This window comes from Heptranchias perlo, chromosome 4 (genome assembly GCF_035084215.1).
Source record: "Heptranchias perlo isolate sHepPer1 chromosome 4, sHepPer1.hap1, whole genome shotgun sequence".
NCBI lineage: Eukaryota > Metazoa > Chordata > Chondrichthyes > Hexanchiformes > Hexanchidae > Heptranchias > Heptranchias perlo.
The window spans coordinates 74,315,937-74,335,844 of record NC_090328.1 but is presented as its reverse complement, the minus strand read 5'-3'; the positions used below and the strand labels follow the sequence as shown (position 1 = coordinate 74,335,844).

General features: G+C 44.1%; 1 protein-coding gene across 1 annotated transcript in view; it reads left to right on the top strand.

Annotated features, from left to right (window-relative positions):
• Window positions 1–333: 333 nt before the first annotated feature.
• Window positions 334–19,908, top strand: part of LOC137320639 (F-box/LRR-repeat protein 20-like) — a 77,171-nt gene continuing 57,596 nt past the window's right edge. The window contains exons 1-3 of the mRNA XM_067982320.1: window positions 334–450; window positions 8,897–9,051; window positions 12,494–12,571. Coding sequence (XP_067838421.1) covers window positions 334–450; window positions 8,897–9,051; window positions 12,494–12,571 — 350 coding nt within the window. The remainder of the gene's footprint in view (window positions 451–8,896; window positions 9,052–12,493; window positions 12,572–19,908) is intronic.

Sequence of the window (19,908 nt, the reverse complement as noted above, 5' to 3'; positions counted from 1 at the left end):
GATGATGCTTAATATTGCCTTCTGTTCTCTGACAGGCCCTTCAATGACCGCAGTGACGGCAGAGGGCGATTCCTCAGAGGAGCTCCCAGCATCTGAATGTGCACTGTCATATCTTAGTGAACCATCCACCAGTGGAGATACACACACCTCAGTGGGTCCTAGGAGTCAGTCAGTTGGGTTGGCACCTGGTGAGTCACCACACACAAGTGCGTACGAGCAGACACTGGTGGCAGGGGCAGCTGCGGAGAGTCCACGTCGGTGTGTGCGCTCGTTTCCAGGATCTGCTCAGCTGGACGCAGATGCTAAACCCAGTGGCCATCCTTTAAAAGGAGAATGATCGAGGGACAGCAGCAGATTTGTGAGGTACTGGAACAGGTGCCACGCACTCTGTCCACCATAGCGCAGAGGATAGTGGAGTCCAACTCCTGCATGAGTAGAATGGCGGCACAGGTAAGTGCGGGAATGTCTGCGATGGAAAGAATGGCAGCCTCCGTCAAGCTTCAAGCACGGCTCACAAATGAGTCCATTTAGGCCCTGACAGTGGCCGTTCAGACTTAGGGTGAACAACATTCTGCAACCGTAAACAGGCAGACAGATACACTAGCGCCTCCCCTTACAAGGCATCACACATGTCCTCCAAACCGCTGTCGAGCAGAGTGGTAGGAGTGATGTGGCCTGGCCCAGGGGACGGATGATGGTGAAAGGGGACATGGAAGTGGGGACGCCACTTAAAGCGCTCCCACATCTCACCCGTTGCCCCCCTCTCAACCAGTACCCGCAATGCTGCCTCCTCTCCAGGTGGCCGAATCTGCCCCTGCACAGGTGCAGGTGGAGCAGTCGTTGGAGGGGCCCTCACAGGCTCCAGAACCAAGAGGGCGTAGGCCGAAAGCATCTAAGCTGTCCGGGCATGGACATGAGCAACCTGCCACTACCTCCGCTGCAGCCACAGGGGATGCACCACGTAGAAGTGGTAGGAAGAGAAAGGCTAAGGATGAAGGGTATGCACAAGGGTGTCTGACAGACTGTCATGTTTTTCATTTATATTTGTTTTTTGTTATATTCACATTAAATGTTATCATTCTCACCACTACTGCCACGTCTTGCCCATTCTTGACTGGCTTTTGTGATCGGGCCCTTTCATGAGATTCATCATGAACGGCGAGACTTGATGCCACAATTGGGTCACTTTACAGTGGATGTATGTGTAGTTGCAGGACTGTTTTGTGCAGGGAGCGGGGTGTGGGCTGGTGTTGGCACTGCTCTTTCCAGGTGGTCTGAGGACTGGACTCTTCACACTTTCTGATGTTAGGAGAACCGTTCACATATCAATGACTCCCTGGCCTCATGAGCAGCCAGGTGAGCTGCTGCTCTGGCCATGGGTTCGTCCTCCTCCTCCATCTCCTCCTCAATGTGGGTGGCAGATGTGAATGGGGCCTCCTCAAGCGGCACCCCTCTCTGTTGTGCCATGTTGTGCAGGATACAACACATGACTATAATGCGTCCCACTCTGTCTGGTGCGTATTGAAGCGCTCCCCCAGAATGATCAAGGCACCTGAAGTGCATCTTGAGCAGCCCTTTAGCATGCTCAATTGTAGACCTGGTGGCGATGGAGCTGTCATTGTACCAACACTGTTGCTCGGTAATGGGGTTCCTCAGAGGTGTCATGAGCCACGTGTGCAGGGGGTATCCTTTGTCCCCAAGGAGCCAGCCCTTAAGGCTGTTCGGTGTGTGGAAGAGCCCCAGGATGTTGGATTCCCTCCAAATGAAGGAATCGTGGCAGCTGCCATGAAATCTGGCGCACACCTGAAGGAATCTTTTGCAGTAGTCACAAACGAACTGAGCGTTGATGGAGCGATAACCCTTTCTGTTGATGAACAGTCCTGGCTCGTGTGGAGGTGTTCGGATTGCTATATGGGTGCAATCGATTGCACCTTGCACTTGTGGGAAGCCAGCTACAGAGTGGAATCCCGCTGCACTCCCCATCTGGCTGAGGTTGTCCATGGGGAAGTTGACATATTGCGAGGCCCAGCGGAACAAGCTGTTGGTGACCTGCCTAATGCACTTGTGTGCAGACAACTGAGAGACCCCGGCGATATCACTGGTGGCACCCTGGAATGATCCGGAGCCGAAGAAGTTGAGGGCAGTGGTGACTTTAACAGCGACGGGTAATGAGATACCGCCAGGCCCAGCCGGAAGCAGCTTGGCGTGAAGGAGGCTGCAGATGTCTGCGACCACCTGGCGACTCACTCTCAGCTTCCGTATGCACCGCTCCTCAGAGAGGTCCAGGAAGCTGAGCCTTGGTCTGTAGACCCTGTTGCGAGGGTAGTGCCTCCTGCGACGTCGATGCCTCTTATGTTGCCCTCTGTGCTCTTGTGCGGGTGCCTGTGGCGCAGCACTGTATTGTGGAGCACCAAGTGGCATAAGTGCACGCCGTTCCTGATGAGGCTGGTGATGTTGCTCGTCCTCGGATGTACTGGTGAATGCAGCCATTGCGCCCCCCCACCCTGATGGAGTCAGTTCGAGGGGGTCCAAAAAGTTGGTAAATATGCGTAAACAGAAGAATTCTGAGTGTAAACCAAGAATTTTCAGTCTAAACACAAAGATCTCGGAGCCAAAAATTTGTCTGAGAGAACTGAGTGCCCTGCTGCAATAACTCACCTTTTATCCCCATCTGTCAAACAGGCATTTAAATGTCCAACTGGCTGCTGTCTGAAACACGTCTCCTTGTACATGGAGTGTTTCCCACAGCACGGGAAACACGCTGAGGTTGAATTAAAATCGCACCCCTGCCTCAATCTCCACAAAATTAACGACTTAAACAAGATCAACAATATCAATGAGTGGTTTAACTATCATCCCGCCGGCTTTAATTGCCGGTGGGACTTCCAGATTTGTGAAGTGCGCACACACAGGTGTGTCTGTGGCAACCCTGGAAGTCGGCAGGTTAGAGCCGGCTTCCGAACCTGCTCAGGATTTCCCGATTTTCGCAGCCCCCTGACCTCCAACGCGCTCGCAATTGCAAGTTAAAATCGGCCCCATATAGTATGAAAGCAAGGAAGTTATGCTAAACCTTTATAAATCACTGTTTAGGCCCCAGCTGGAGAATTGTGTCTAATTCTGGGTGCCACACTTTAGGAAGGATGTCAACATTTACTAGAATGGTGCCAGGGATGAGGGACTTCAGTCATGAGGAGAGACTGGAAATGTACTGATTTTGAACAAATTTAGACAGTGTACAATAAACAGCTGACCGATATGTGATTCTGTACCATGCTCCTTTGTAACATTTCAATTTTACAGTTAAATCGATTGTTGAATTTCAACACTAGTCCCATATTTTTTGCTTTGATTTCTTTAAGGTCACATAAATTTTCTGAGGAGAGTATTTTTAGGAAGACCATCTTGTTTTCCTCTCCTAAAGGGCGGTCAAAATTAATCCAAATAAAAGATAAATAATCAACAAAATGGAAGTTTAAAAACTAATACAGAACAAAAACTACCATAATCAGTCGCAAGGTATGTACACGGTATAAAGAATATGTGTTAAACTTTCATGGCTCCCACTTCCTCAGATTATAAAGAGCTATAAAGTGATTTCTATTTACTCTTTACAGAGAACAGCAGTTACAGTAATAATAATTCTACAAAGATTATGCTTGTCTTCAATATCTCAACTGTCTTTATTATTGCCATTACAAAAACATTTTGTTATTTTTTTAATATTCTTTCATGGGATGTGGGCGTCACTGGCAAGGCCGGCATTTATTGCCCATTCCTAATTGCCCTTGAGAAGGTGGTGGTGAGCCGCCTTCTTGAACCGCTGCAGTCCGTGTGGTGAAGGTTCTCCCACAGTGCTGTTAGGAAGGGAGTTCCAGGATTTTGACCCAGCGACGATGAAGGAACGGCGATATATTTCCAAGTCGGAATGGTGTGTGACTTGGAGGGGAACGTGCAGGTGGTGTTGTTCCCATGTGCCTGCTGCTCTTGTCCTTCTAGTTGGTAGAGGTCACGGGTTTGGGAGGTGCTGTCGAAGAATCCTTGGCGAGTTGCTGCAGTGCATCCTGTGGATGGTATACACTGCAGCCACAGTGCGCCGGTGGTGAAGGGAGTGAATGTTTAGGGTGGTGGTTGGGGTGCCAATCAAGCGGGCTGCTTTGTCCATGCTAATAATAAAATTCACGTGGCTTCTTCCAAAGAGATGCAAGTGGGCAAAGATTATAGGGATGGTTTCCTAGGTCTGCACCCATCCTCGCTTCGTTGCCTGGGTGCAGCGAATATTAGAAAGTTGGGCCGGTCAGAGCGCAAGCTTATAAAGGAACCTGTCCAATTTTTCTTCCATTTAATGAAACCTATTGTATATCACTCGTTTGGGAATACAGATTGTTGAAAAAATTGTTATTGAGTAGTCTGACATGCATAGTCTAGTCAGGTGCAGGTGCTGGGATTGCTTTCCATCTTCAGAGCTGTTTCATTTGAAACGGAAATTTCAAAATCAGTATAGCCTGGAAATTTTGCTATATTGTATTGGTCATACAAAAAGCTTAATGCATTTTATGGCCTAGCATTTTAGCTCCAGTTACAGTGTAATTCAAGCGGATTAGGGCTCACCTTTCCTCTTCCGGCATTTCAAGCCTGAAGTTATGGGGATGTACAATATGCTCACCCATATATGGATGAGTGTATTGTAATAATATGGAAATGACAGAGATATGTAATGCAATATTTGCAGGTCTATGGGGAAAGAGCAGGGGAGTGGGACTAATTGAATAGCTTTTTCAAAGAGCTGGAACATAATATTTATGATATATTTCCCATCATTTGTGCCACAGCAACATTGGAGGCAAGGAGTGCCCATTTGTCCCTTGCCTCCAGTGTTGCTATGGGTGATGCTATGGCCATTCAAAATTTATATGGTCCAAAAGCCTGTGCAATTGATTGTTCGGTTTTGGTGCCAAATTCAAAAGAATTTAAAAATGTTTATGTGATTTATATTTGTAACACTGTGTCTGCCGACATCTCTCCAAGGTCTGCTGCAGCCATTTTGTGGCCCCATTCCTGGCAGGCTCCTCACACAAAATCAGGGTGTCCATCTAAGTTATGCAAATGACCAGAAAATCAGCTGGGGTCAAGGGCACATCTTCGTGGTGGCCAGAAGTCCCGACATGTCAAAGATGCACTCCAATCCTGCTAAAGCGGAAAATCTAGGCTGATCGATCTTAGCAGTAGTGCAAATTTCTATCAGTATGACAACCTGGCACTGTAAATATAAATATGGTGGCAAAGCCTTCAGCAATCACACACCCAGACCTGGATTTTCCTGGAGAAACCCATCCAGATTCAGACAGTATAGAGATGGTCTGGCAAGAGAAATGCAGCATTGAGGCCTCCCACTGATATCCCAACCCAAAAAACAGCTGCTATTATTTCTGGGATGACCTCATCGTAATACGCATCTGACTGCCGTGAGCTTGGCCCTACGCCGCATATAGATGAATACAGAGGGGCACAGCTTCGTAGTCCCCGTTATATCCTTCACTTTCTGCCCAGTTTACGCCCTCAGGAAGTGCCAAAACTATAAAGGTAGCAATGTTGGGAACAATACAGTATCCCAGAGGTGAGAAAGCATTGTGAAAGTCAGAGGTTATTGAATACAGCACTTGCTGGACCGTTTCACACAACCAAATTAATGAGTAGAACTTTCAACTTTGGTGTGAGCGCAAAACTGGCAGTAACGGATCGGCTCCCCTGTTATAGAGCCTGCCCTTTTTTCATTTTCATTGAAGTCAACAGAAAGGAAAATCGAGCAGGGTGTATAACAGGCGGCAGATCCGACACTGCCAGTTTTATGACCTCGCTGGAGTTGAACATTCCACCCAATGTTACACATCTCACTTACAGTCTTTGTGTTGCTGGAACTGTGTATGTACATCAGACAGGAAATTCACACACCATTACAAAAGAAATATAGAGCTTATCTCCCCACTGATTTAAAAACACAAGGAAAAATCTTTTACTTAAATAATTTTTGGATGACCATTGAAGCCAGATGTAACTGACTTGCCTGGGGCTGAATTTCCTTGGCTGTTCAGCCGGCCTCCTGGCAAAACCTCTGGCAAGAGTCCGGCGGAATGGCTTGGAAAAAGGACGGGACCCAAATATGCATATCCTAACTTTAGTTGGAGATTTCTGCTTGACTTTGTAAGGGGTAGAGACTTCACCCATCCCTTTCAAGACCTCAGAAGGGGTGGAGCTGGGGACAGGGGCTCCCTCTGCCTTGTATAACACTGGAGCTAATACGCCCAGCCAGATAAGGTGTGCCGGCCAGCCAGGATCGCCAAAGATGGTGAGAACTGTTTTTAAAAAATTATTTTTAGATTATTCCAGATTCTGGAATGGTCCCAGTGGACTGGAACGTAGCAAATGTTACCCCGATATTCAAGAAGGGAGGGAGAGAGAAAACAGGGAACTGCTGACCAGTTAGCTTGACATCGGTTGTCGGGAAAATGCTGGAATCCATTATTAAGGAAGTGGTAACAGGGCTCTTAGAAAATCATAAAATGATTAGGCAGAGTCAACATGATTTTATGAAAGGGAAATCACATTTGACAAATTTATTAGAGTTTTTTGAGGATGTAACTAGCAGGGTAGATAATGGGGCACCAGTGGATGTGGTATATTTGGATTTTCAAAAGGCATTCGATAAGGTGCCACATAAAAGGTTCTAACACAAGGTAAGGATTCATGGGGTTGGGGGTAATATATTAGCATGGATAGAGAATTGGTTAAAGGACAGAAAACAGAGAGTAGGGATAAACGGGTCATTCTCAGGTTGGCAGGCTGTAACTAGTGGGGTGCCGCAAGGATCAGTGCTTGGTCCTCAGCTATTTACAATCTATATTAATGACTTGGATGAAGGGACCTAGTGTAATGTATCCAGGCCCCAAGCACTCCTTCCAGCTGAAACAGTGGTTTACTTGTACTTCTTTCAATTTAGTATACTGTATTCACTGTTCACAATGCAGTCTCCTCCACATTGGGGAGACCAAATGCAAATTGAGGATCACTTTGCTGAACACCTCTGCTCAGTCTGCAAGCGTGACCCTGACCTGCTGGTCACTTGCCATTTTAATTCCCTGTCCCACTCCCATTCTGACCTCTCTGTCCTCGGTCTCTTACACAATGAAGCTCAATGTAAGCTCGAGGAACAGCACCTCATCTTTCGATGAGGCACTTTACAACCTTCCGGACTCAACATTGATTTCAATAACTTCAGATCATAACCACTGCTCCCATTTTTTCAGACAGCAGGTGCTGGTGATAGTTCTGCTGTTGCCATTTACAGCTACTCCTGATCAATCTTTTGTTTCTTAACCTGTCCCATTACCACTCTCCTTGCCTTGCACCATCATCCCTTTTGTCATTTAATCACTCCTGCCCTCTACCCTATCACAGATCTTCCCTTTTGTTCTTCCCTCTCCTCCCCTCCCACCACCCCACCCCCCCCCCCGCCACCCCACCCTTTGCCTGGCTCTGTACTTGCTTAAAAACTTTAACTCTTTAACATCTTTCAGTTCTGATGAAAGATCATCGACCTGAAACGTTAACTCTGTTTCTTTCTCCACAGATGCTGCTTGACCTCCTGAGCTTCTCCAGCATTTTCTGTTTTTATTTCAGGGTTCTGTGGACCAGTTAGCTTAACATTGGTGGTAGGAAAGATAATGGAATCTGCACTCAAAGATATAATAGATAATGATAGGGTTCGATAGGGTAGATGTAGAGAAAATATTTCCATTTGTGGGCGAGTCCAAAAGTAGTGGTCATAAATATAAGAAAGTCACTAATAAATCCAATAGGGAATTCAGGACAAACTTCTTTACCCAAAGATTGGTAAGAGTGTGGAATGGGCTACCACAAGGAGTAGTTGAGGCAAATAGCATAGATGCATTTAAGGAGAAGCTAGATAAGCACATGAGGGAGAAAAGAATATGAGGATATGCTGATACGGTTACATGAAGAGGAGTGGGAGGAGACTCGGGTGGAATGCCGGCATAGACCAGTTGGGCTAAAAGGCCTGTTTCTGTGCTGTAGACTCGATGTAACTCAATGATGCATGCACAAAAGTCTTACATCTAGTGTCTGTCACACTTGGAAGTGTCACATGTGCAAAGTCCTTGTCACACTTGTATTTGATTAGATCAAATAGCGTATAAAATAACAACAAATCACAACCAAACACTAAATGAACAAGCAGCATTCTAAAAAGAGAAAGTAAGCCTTTACTTGAAACTGTTCCCATTGGTGGAAGGGTCAAGAACCAGAGGACACAGATTTAAGGTGATTGGCAAAAGAACCAAAGGCGACATGAGGAAAAACTTCTTTACGTAGCGAGTAGTTATGATCTGGAATGTGTTGCCTGAAAGGGTGGTGGCAGCAGATTCAATTGTGGTGTTGGATAAATACTTGAAGAGAAAAAATTTGCAGGGCTATGGGGAAAGAGTGGGGGACTGGGACTAATTGGATTGCACTTACAAAGAGCCGGCACAGGCTCGATAGGCCGAATGGCCTCCTTCTTTGTTGTAACCATTCTATGATTATGCTTGACCTCAGAATACGTTTCACATCAATTAACCATTATTGGGACACAAATTGTGCCCGTTGACAGCAATTAGACTTTGTGGACAAGCCAGTTAAACACAGCTTCACCTCAGAAGCATTGTGCATTGCATTGTATAATGCTTCTGCCCTTATAAAACAGTGTACCGTCTAACTTATGAGCAAAGCCACTAATATATCTAAGAAAAATCTTTTGTCAACAAATTGAATCATGCGTATTTTGAATTATGATGTCAAATTACCTCTGGTTCTTATTTTAAAAGCAAAATTTTCCAACACACAGGAACTAAATGTTACAAGCTGCAGTGGGCCAAAGCTGACAGGGAACACAATTCTACTCCATGCAAGTGCAGTTTGCCGCCATATAACTTCTGTGGATGTCAGTTGGACAGCAGCCACCAGCAAAGGCATCATAGCACTGGCTCAGGCTTCCTCAAGGTATGTGCCACAGATGAATTATATTAACTTTGCTAGTGATAGCTGGAAATAGAATTTCTTTTCTAATTATTTTCTCAATCAGATTTTAAAGATACTCTATTCTTTTCCTAAAGAAATACTCCAGATAAGACCATTGAAATGCGAGTAGTTGTACAAAAAACCCTCCCTCCCTCACCCCCAATAAAAATATTCCTGTAGGTTTTCTAAGAAAATATTGCCACATGTTGGCTGACCTCTCCATCTGGGTTATCTTTCTCTTGATGTTTCCTAGGCTGGGGCACTAAAACATGTTTGGGTATTTATCCTTGGCTCTCAGCAGGAAACCATAATAAAATGGCAGCTCCAATTGGGCAATAACATTTAAAAACAATACTCAACAGTAAGAATATTGTTTAATGTTAGCTAAAAATATGGTTAGAATTTGTTTTGATTCTATCTTTTTAAAGCTGAGTGGAATTTCTGGGTAACCTGGGTAGCCAGATATGCCCCAAAAATTGATTTTTAATTCAACGGGGGTGGGCTAAAAAATGCAATTCGCCAGGAAGTTGTGATGGGTATTTTTGATTCCATCCCAAAATGTGCCCCACCCCAACCAGAACTTCTACCCGACAAATATTGGGAGCGTTTAAGATGCAACTCGACACGAGGCTGGGGGAGTTAGGATTTGGGGTATAAGTTTCATTGGGCCTAAGTGCCTTTTCTCATTATTGGCATTATTCTTATGTTTGACTTATGGCAGGAGATGTGGGGAGAAATTAGATGGCAGGGGGTTGAAAAAGAAAATTTTGAAAACCTTCCTGTGTTGTTAAAGGCTAAATTTTAAATCCCAAGTGTGTCTGGGAGGGTGCACCTCAAATGCAGAGGTTTCTGCACCTTTTTGATGTTTTATTTACAAATGACCACATATCTAGATTGAATTTCCACAGGGGTGTTCCCTATTGCCTGCCTTAACTTTGGTGAAAAATCTGCAGAACAGCCCAGAAATCCCTACAGTTATTCAAGGCCATAGTTCTTATATCTGTAACCTACTTAAAGTGTATCTCTGCAGGGGAAAATATCTTGTTCAAATAACTGGACAGAGTTTAAACTTAATGGGCCAGATTTTGCTGAAAAAATAACGGTGTCTGAACAACGCACGCCATCATTAATGCGCAAATCGGCCAGTGAAGAAGAGATACCCCGTGAATTGCGAAATGCCACAAGTTGCTGGCCGATTTGCGCTGTTTTCCCATTAGCTTCACGAAAACAGCATCTCACGCTTAAGCTCCCAGTGATTTTTATGAAGTAGCTGCATTTGTTCATTAATTGTCCATTAAACTCGCCATGGAAAGTTATGTCCAGTAATTAACAGAGTATGTACCCTTTTAATGACATGATAATTGTTAATCAAAAACAAAATAGTGCAGTTACTGGAGAGGTGAGGGAGGGGAGAGTAGGACTGGAACAGGGAATGCTCCACGTATCCCACAATAGGTCACATAGCTCCTTCAAGGTGGGCACTCCTGGAAGAGAAGTGGCCGTGAATTAAACACTAAATCAAAAGCAAAATACTGCGGAAAACTGTCAACCACTTTTGCCCAGAAAGTGAACAATTATGAGTGTGGCGTCCCATTCCTTCAGGATGTGAATTGTTTTAGAAGATTTTTAAAAGGTCTGTTCGCCACACAACAACAGCACCGCCCTTGTCAGCAGGCTTAATGACAATGTCAGGGTTGGACCTGAGATAATGGAGCGCTACAAGTTTAGAGGGAAGTAGGTTAGAGTGAGTGGGGGGAGTGGAGAATTTGAGACGGCCGATGTCACGCTGGCAGTTTGCAATGAAGAGATCAAGAGAGGGTAAGAGGCTAGAAGGAGAGGTCCAGGTGGAATGAGAATTCTGAAGATGGGAGAAAGGGTACACTGTGCGGGGTGAAAACTCCTGGTCAAAGAAGTGGGCATGGAGGCAAAGGCGACATGTGGAGCTCAAAATTTATTGATGTGGGGGTGTAAGGGGATGAAGCGAAGGCCTTTGCTGAAGACTGATCATTTGGGATCAGAGAGGGGATAGTGAAAACACGACAAATGGTGAGATTGGAGGGAGGGATCAGGTCAGAGCAAAGTGAAGGGGAAGAAGGATCAGGAGGAGCATTCGTATCTAAGAGTTGTTGAAGCTTGCGGTCCTTGACACCTGAAAGGAAGAAAGAAAGTTTTTTGTTAAAGCGCCGGATGAGGCAGAGGATGAAATGGAAATGCAGACCAGGACAACTTTGAAATAGAGTGAGTCAGTGCTGCTGAAGAGAGAGGTTGTCAGCGTGCATGTGGTGGTGCATGGCATTGACCGTGGATCTCAGGAAGCGGCAAGAGCAGTGGTTTGAGAAACGCTGAAAGTCATGGAGATATCTGTAATCACGGGTGGATCTGGAACGTGAAGGGTGGAATTTAAGTTGGTAACCAGGTAGAATAAGTTGGAGCCGGAGATAGTTGCTGAGGAAAGCGATATGGCTGTGACAGGAGTTTTAGAAGAAACCTGATCAAACCCGAGAAGGAAACAGAAAACAATGAAGGTGAACAAGGTAAAAGAGAAAAATGGAAATCCCCTCGGAGGGAAGAGCAGAACTTCTTCAAGGTGGGCACTCCTGGAAGAGAAGTGGCCATGAATTAAACACTAAATCAAAAGCAAAATACTGTGGAAAATTATCAACCACTTTTGCCCAGAAAGTGAACAATTATGTGTGTGGAGTCCCATTCCTTCAGGTTGTGAATTGTTTTGGAAGATTTTTTAAATGTCAAATTTTAAATATTTACATTTTTTTTTTACTTTTCCTTTCTGTCTCTTTTCCTCTCTCTCTTAATCCAATCTTTCTTTCCCTCTCTTTATTTCTCTTTCTGTACCTGATTTGACATTGAATTCACTCCCTCTAATTCACCCTCCTTCTCAGTCCTTCCTCTGTTTATTTCTCAATCCTTTAATCTGATTGGGTAAGGAGATACCCTGTTGGCTGCTCTGTTCACTAAGGTCCCAGATGCCCTGTTTCCCTCATTGTGACGTTATCAGCTCGCACATTCAGCAACTTCGTGGGCAAAATTTTTTTGAGCTGAAGTGTGCAGGTGCAAGTCTAATTAATGATAGACACTGTTAGATGCCCTGCTACAGCAAAATCTGGCTTGTGAAAACAGTCGTTCATGCGATTTTTCTGTCTGTTTCATTGAAATTATGGTGGGAGATCAGGAGAACCTCCATAGAAATCCTGCACCCCTCCCACCCCCGCAGTGGTACTGGAACATGTGCTCTACCTTCCTCCCCTACCACTCAAGCAAAGCAAATCAGGTTCACCTAAAAGAAGCCAATAATTGTTACTTGCCCTACAGTTTACAAATAACACATTTTCTGCGCGCGCGTGTGTGTGTGTGTGTTTGTGTACGCACAAAACCATACAGCATCCAAATAACGTGTGTGTTGTAGGCTTTACAGACTCCTCGTCAATGGATGTCAGCTCACAGATGAAAGCATTAACATTTTGATTAAAAAGCACAGAACAAGGTAATGCCTTTTCTTTACTGCTAATATTAACCTGTGGTGATGTCCTTTGGTAAAAAAGTAAGGTTCTAGAGTATAAATAGAGAACAGATTAGGAACAATAGTTTGGCCATGAGGTCTTCTTCAGGTTTATCCCCTGTGCAAGGACAAAATTGAGCTGAGACATGGGGGAGGATTTTTCTCTTATTGCACTTGGGCATATTGGATCACCAGGACTCAGCATATGTAGCAAAACTGGGCAGGAAGAATTGCACATCCATATTAGAGCCTGCCCAATTTTTCATATATTAATTAAAATGGACGGACAGTTAGATGGCCACCATTGGTGGCATGCGATCCTTCTCACTTAGTTCTCCTGTATACACTGCACCCAAGCATAGTAACAGAAAATGTGCCCCATGGGGAAGAGCACAAGATATTTATTAGGGTAGGAGACAAGGCTGGATCAATTCTGGCATTCTAGTGAATGCATGCACATTACATTTTGATAGTGCCCACTATACTGGGAGTGTATTAGAGTCTGTTGGAAGTCTAGAAAAATGTTATGTTCCAAATAGTGCTATATCTATTGACTCTCTTACTCTCTTATCTCCTCATTATACTTAGGGCTCTATTGTGAAGGAGGCATATAAAAAGTGCTACTTCTCAGTGTTAATGGAGTTATACTGCCCATAGTCAGTGATGCCCTGATTGCCTCCAAAGCTCCAAACCCCAATGCCCATGCACAATTCATGGCATCACGACTGCACATGAGTTGTGTATAGAGATGCAGAAGAAAAAAATGTGCTACAAAATTAATTGGCACTTGGAAAAGTAAGGGGTAATAAATGAAAGTCAGCACGGATTTGATAAAGGAAAATCGTGTTTGACTAACTTGATTGAGTTCCTTGATGAAGTAACGGAGAGGGTTGATGAGGGTACTGCGGTTGATATTGTATATGGACTTTCAAAAGGCATTTGATAAAGTACCACATAATAGACTTGTTAGCGAAATTAAAGCATACCAGAAATAGTGGGGAACCAAGGGGCTAATGAGAGTGAGGAACTTAAAGTAATTAATATCAGCAGAGAAAAAGTACTGGAAAAAATAATGGGACTAAAAGCTGATAAATCCCCTGGACCTGATGGCCTACATCCTAAGGCTCTAAAACAGGTGGCTGCAGAGATAGTGGATGCATTGGTTATGATCTTCCAAAATTCCCTAGATTCCAGAATGGTCTTAGCGAATTGGAAGGTAGAAAATGTAACCCAGTTTTTCAAAAAAGGAGGGAGAGAGAAAAATACAGACCAGTTAGCCTGGCATCAGTCGTTGGGAAAATGCTGGAATCTATTATTAAGGATGTGGTAAAAGGGCACTTGGAAAATTTTAATATGATTAGGCAGGCAACATGGTTTTATAAAAGGGAAATTGAGTTTGCCAAATCTATTAGAGTTTTTTGAGGATGTAACTAGCAGGGTAGATAAAGGTGAACCAATGGATGTAGTACATTTGGATTTTCAAAAGGCATTCGATAGGGTGCCACATTGAAGGTTGTTACGCAAGATAAGGGCTCATGGGGTTGGGGGTAACATATTAGCATTGATAGAGGATTGGTTAACGGACAGAAAACAGAGAGCAGGGATAAACGGGTCATTTTCAGGTTGGCAGACTGTAACTAGTGGGGTGCCGCAAGGATCGGTGCTTGGTCCTCAGCTATTTACAATCTGTATTAATGACTTGGATGAAGGGACCGAGTGCAATGTATCCAAGTTTGCTGATGATAAAAAACTAGGTGGGAAAGTAAGCTGTGAGGAGGACACGAAGAGTCTGCAAAGGGATACGGACAGGTTAAGTGAGTGGGCAAGAAAATGGCAGATGGAGTATAACGTGGGGAAATGTGAGGTTATTCACTTTGGTAGGAAGAATAGAAAAACAGAACATTTTTTAAATGGTGAGAAACTAGTAAATGTTGGTGTTCAGACAGACTTGGGTGTCCTTGTATAAGAAACATAAAAAGTTAGCATGCAGGTACAGCAAGCAATTAGGAAAGCAAATGGCATGTTGGCCTTTACTGTAAGGGGCTTGGAGTAAGGAAGAGTAAGGAAGTCTTACTACAATTGTACAGGGCTTTGGTGAGACCTCACCTGGAGTACTGCGTACAGTTTTGGTCTCCTTATCTAAGGAAGGATATACTTGCCTTAGAGGCGGTGCAATGAAGGTTCACAAGATTAATTCCTGGGATGAGAGGGTTGTCCTATGAGTAGAATGGGCCTATACTCTCTGGAGTTTAGAAGAATGAGAGATGATCTCATTGAAACATATAAGATTCTGAGGGGCCTTGACAGGGTAGATGCTGAGTGGTTGTTTCTCTGGCTGGAGAGTCTAGATCTAGGCGGCATAGTTGCAGGATAAGGGATCGGCCGTTTAAGACTGAAATGAGGAGGAATTTCTTCACTGAGAGGGCTGTGAATCATTGGAATTCCCTATCTCAGAGGGCTGTAGATGCTGAGTTGTTGAATATAGTCAAGGCTGAGATAGATAGATTTTTGGACTCTAGGGGAATCAAGGGCTATGGGGATCAGGCAGGAAAGTGGAGTTGAGGTCGAAGATCAGCCTTGATCTGATTGAATGGCGGAACAGGCTCGAGGGGCTGTATGGCCTACTCCTGCTCCTATTTCTTATGTTCTTATGTTCTTAAAGCCCATGGGATGAAAGGGACAGTGGCAGCGTGGATACATAATTGGCTAAGGGACAGAAAGCAAAGAGTAGTGGTTAGAGAGTTTTTCAGACTGGAGGGAAGTATACAGTGGTGTTTCCTATGGGTCAGTATTAGGACCACTGTTCTTTTTGATATATATTAATGACCTGGACTTGGGTATAGAGGGTAAAATGGTGAAATGGGCAGACACATGGCAGATGAAATTTAATGCAGAGAAGTGTGAAGTGATACATTTTGGTGGGAAGAATGAGGAGAGGCAATATAAACTAAATGGTTCAATTTTAAAGGGGGTGCAGGAACAGGGAGACCTCGGGGGTGTATGTATACAAATCTTTGAAGGTGGCAGGACAAGTTGAGAAGACTACTAAAAAAGCATATGGGATCCTGGGCTTTATTAATAGAGGCACTGAGTACCAAAGCAAGGAAGTTATGCTAAACCTTTATAAAACACTGGCTAGGCCTCAGCTGGAGTATTGTGTTTAATTCTGGACACCACACTTTAGGAAGGATGTCAAGGCCTTAGAGAGGGTGCAGAAGAGATTTACTAGAATGATACCAGGGATGAGGGACTTCAGTTTTGTGGGGAGACTGGAGAAGCTGGGGTTGTTCTCCTTAGAACAGAGAAGGTTAAGGGGAGATTTCATAGAAGTGTTCAAAATCATAAACGGTTTTGATAGAGTGAATAAGGAGGAACTGTTTCCAGTGGCAGAAAGGTCGGTAATCAGAGGACACAGATTTAAGGTGACTGGAAAAAGAGCCAGAGGAGACATGAGGAATTATTTTTTTATGCAGCGAGTTGTAATGATCTGGAATGCACTGCCTGAAAGGGTGTTGGAAGCAGATTCAATAGTAACATTCAAAAGGAAATTGGATAAGTACTTGAAGGGAAAAAATTACGGGGAAAGAGCAGGGGAATGGGACCAATTGGATAGCTCTTTTGAAGAGCCGGCACAGGCATGATGGGCTGAATGGCCTCCTCCTGTGCTGTACCTACTATGATACTCTGATACTACTCATTTCACTTGGCAACACACATATTCTAATTACTTACTGACAAGAGTGTACTTGTGCCGGTTAGTAGATGGTGCAAAATCAATATGCTGTATGAAGATGTGACGCAGCATTATTGTTCAGTCTGACTGACTGATAGAGGACCAACTGGAAGATGGAACTCTGACTCATAATAGCACTTTGCTACAATTCTTTTTAAATTTCAGACATGATGAAGGGAAACAAAATCAATGATTTTTGAAATGTTGCTAAAATACGAACTTTATAAGTATATCATTTAATTTTTTTTCTCGACATCTTTTCCCATTTTTATCCTTCTGCAGGTAACTGAGAAAATATCCTTCTCCAGATAGAAAGGTGGGACAGTCTTGACTGTTAATTTTACCAACAATGCCAGGCTATAAAGTGCAGTTTTAGGCATCACGTCATATTTTATTTAATGGACTGCCTGAGGATTAGCAAACTCCCACCCCTGATGGTTGAAATGGGGTGTCTGAGTGCTTTAGGTAGAGATACTAATCTGTTCCACATCATGACACTTCATCATTTGCCTTTTCTGAATAGATGAATGAGAATGCTATATTTGGCATAACCAAAGCAGTTTTTCATTGCTATGGATACATCATTGGAGCACTATAATTAATTTTGTAGAAAGTCTGAACTGAATTACATTATCTTCCTTTGTGCAAGGTATGACTCCAGCCACTGGAGAGTTTTCCCCCTGATTCCCATTGACTTCAATTTTACTAGGGCTCCTTGGTGCCATACTCAGTCAAATGCTGTCTTGATGTCAAGGGCAGTCACTCTCACCTCACCTCTGGAATTCAGCTCTTTTGTCCATGTCTGGACCAAGGCTGTAATGAGATCTGTAGCCGAGTGGTCCTGGCAAAACCCAAACTGAGCTTCGGTGAGCAGGTTATTGGTGAATAAGTGCCGCTTGATAGCACTGTCGACGACACCTTCCATCACTTTGCTGATGATTGAGAGTTGACTGATGGGGCGGTAATTGGCCGAATTGGATTTGTGCTGCTTATTGTGAACAGGACATACCTGGGCAATTTTCCACATTGTCGGGTAGATGCCAGTATTATAGCTGTACTGGAACAGGTTGGCTCGAGGCGCAGCTAGTTCTGGAGCACAAGTCTTCAGCACTACAGCTGGGATGTTGTCTGGGCCCATAGCCTTTGCTGTATCCAGTGCACTCAGCCATTTCTTGATATCACGTGGAGTGAATCAAATTGGCTGAAGACTGGCTTCTGTGATGGTGGGGATATCGGGAGGAGGCCGAGATGGATCATCCACTCGGCACTTCTGGCTGAAGATGGTTGCAAACGCTTCAGCCTTGTCTTTTGCACTCACTTGCTGGACTCCACCATAATATAAAGGGGAGAAAGTTTTGCTGCAGCTATAAAAAGCCCTGGTTGCACCACATCTGGAGTACTGTGTACAGTTCTGGGCACCACATCTTAGAAAGGATATATTGGCCTTGGAAGGAGTGCAGCACAGATTCACCAGAATGTTACCAGGGCTCCAAGGGTTAGATTATGAGGAGAGATTACATAAACTGGGCTTGTATTCCCTGGAATATAGAAGGTTAAGGGGTGATTTGATTGAGATTTTCAGAATTTTGAAAGGAATTGATAGGGTAGATAGAGAGAAACTTTTTCCGCTGGTGGGGGAATCTAGGACAAGGGGACATAACCTTAAAATCAGAACCAGGCCATTCAATAGAGAAGTTGGGAAACACTTCTTCACGCAAAGGGTGGTAGAGGTGTGAAACTCTCTCCCACAAAAAGCAATAGATGCTAGCTCAATTAATAATTTTAAATCTGAGATCGATAGATTTTTTGTTAGCCAAGGATATTAAGGGATATGGAGCCAAGCCGGGTGGATGGAGTTAGGATACAGATCAGCCATGATCTCATTGAATGGCGGAACAGGCTCAAGGGGCTGAATGGCCTACTCATGTTCTTATGTTCTCACTTCATAAATTAGCATTGCAGTATTAAGAGTCAGTATATGTGGACAGAATAGAGACAAGTACACCTGCACAAGAAACGACATTTGATTCCACAGCATCCTGATATTGGCATGTTTTTTGGTTTTGGCCATTGTGAGCTTGTTTTATTTCTTATTATCATTCTCCTCATTGCCACTAGAGCAATTGTGACTTTAACTTATTACTAAATCTACAAATAGTGAAAGAAGTAGCAGAATATTTGACTGCATGTACAGAGGCATCCAGTTACAATGATTGAGTTGGACAGGTGCCCGAATGATCATTATCCTAAAGTGGCAATCCCATGATGTCCTATGGAGCAGCTGTTCCGACCAAAGGCCAACACTTTAAGCAGAGCCCTGGTCAGATGTTTAGATTGCCAGCGAGTAGCATTGTTGAAGAGCTGAGTAGCGCTCAGAGCTCCCACTTGCATTAAACTGTTGGAGTGACGCCCCACTCAGGTGTTCCTGGTGAAGAACAGCACTCTCGGGGCACTCGTTGGGAAGTCATGGGTCTGCAGTCCCTGATTTCTGTCCATTCATTGAAATGGATGGAAAATTAGGAGCTGCGGGTCCGCAATTTCCCAACTAGCACTTTCTGTGAACACAGGAAATGCCCGATCAGATAATCAGCTGTTGTAAATTAACTTTTAGTGCCTTGATGTGCCACTTGCACCTAGAAGGAGACAAGGCTCACAGTTTTTCCATTTATAAATGTCATAATGTCTATACTTGTTGCATTAAATGTAGGGTACCCAAAATTCCTAGGTTTGGGGAAGTTGCCAATTATGCCTTGGTGGGGTCAGGAACCTCTGATGGGGCCAGTGCAAACTCTCCCAGTTGCAGCCACATGCAAATGACAGTTAGGACAGAATGATGTCACCCTCCCACCCTTGATAATATGCATCACTATTTAAAAGGCACAGTTTGTCAGTACCCTTTCATCAAGGTGTAAGTACTTTCTTAAAGAGTCACTGTTGAACTGAGATTGCTTATGGAGATTTTGGCCATATGTTGGGACTCGCTGCAGATATTCCAAAAAATGTTTACTCTTATACTCAAGAAAACTCCCCCTACATTCTGCATTGCCCTTAAAAAGCATTGTATTTACAAACAATTACTGAGCTAGGACCTGAGGGCTGCATCGTGGGCTTCCCAATGGGAATACCACTTTACATGATCCATATGCTGGAAAAAGAGGAGCAGCAGGAAGCTGTAAGGGAAGACAGATTAATCAGGCAGCACCAGAGAAGAGCCAGACCATCCCAGCACTACCTTTTCCAAGACCGTTTCCAGGAGCTCTGTCTCAGGAGGTTGTGCTTCAGTCAGGAAACTTTGGAGAAGTTTGTTGCTCCAGTCAAATCTGCAACCAAGGTCTACAACATGGACAGCTCTGAATGTGGCTGAGAAAGTGACCACACCACACAATTTATGTGTCATAGACTCATTGCAGAGAGCTACAAGAGATTTTCGCCAGATCAGCCAATTTGCTGTACAGCCCTCTATAAGGTAAGTCACTAATGCCCCCTTCAACAGGCAGCTCAATTTGGACAATTTAACAGTTCTCCCACACAGATGACTCAGAAGGCTATCACATTTTTCAGAATTGCTGGATTCTCCAGATTGTTGGGG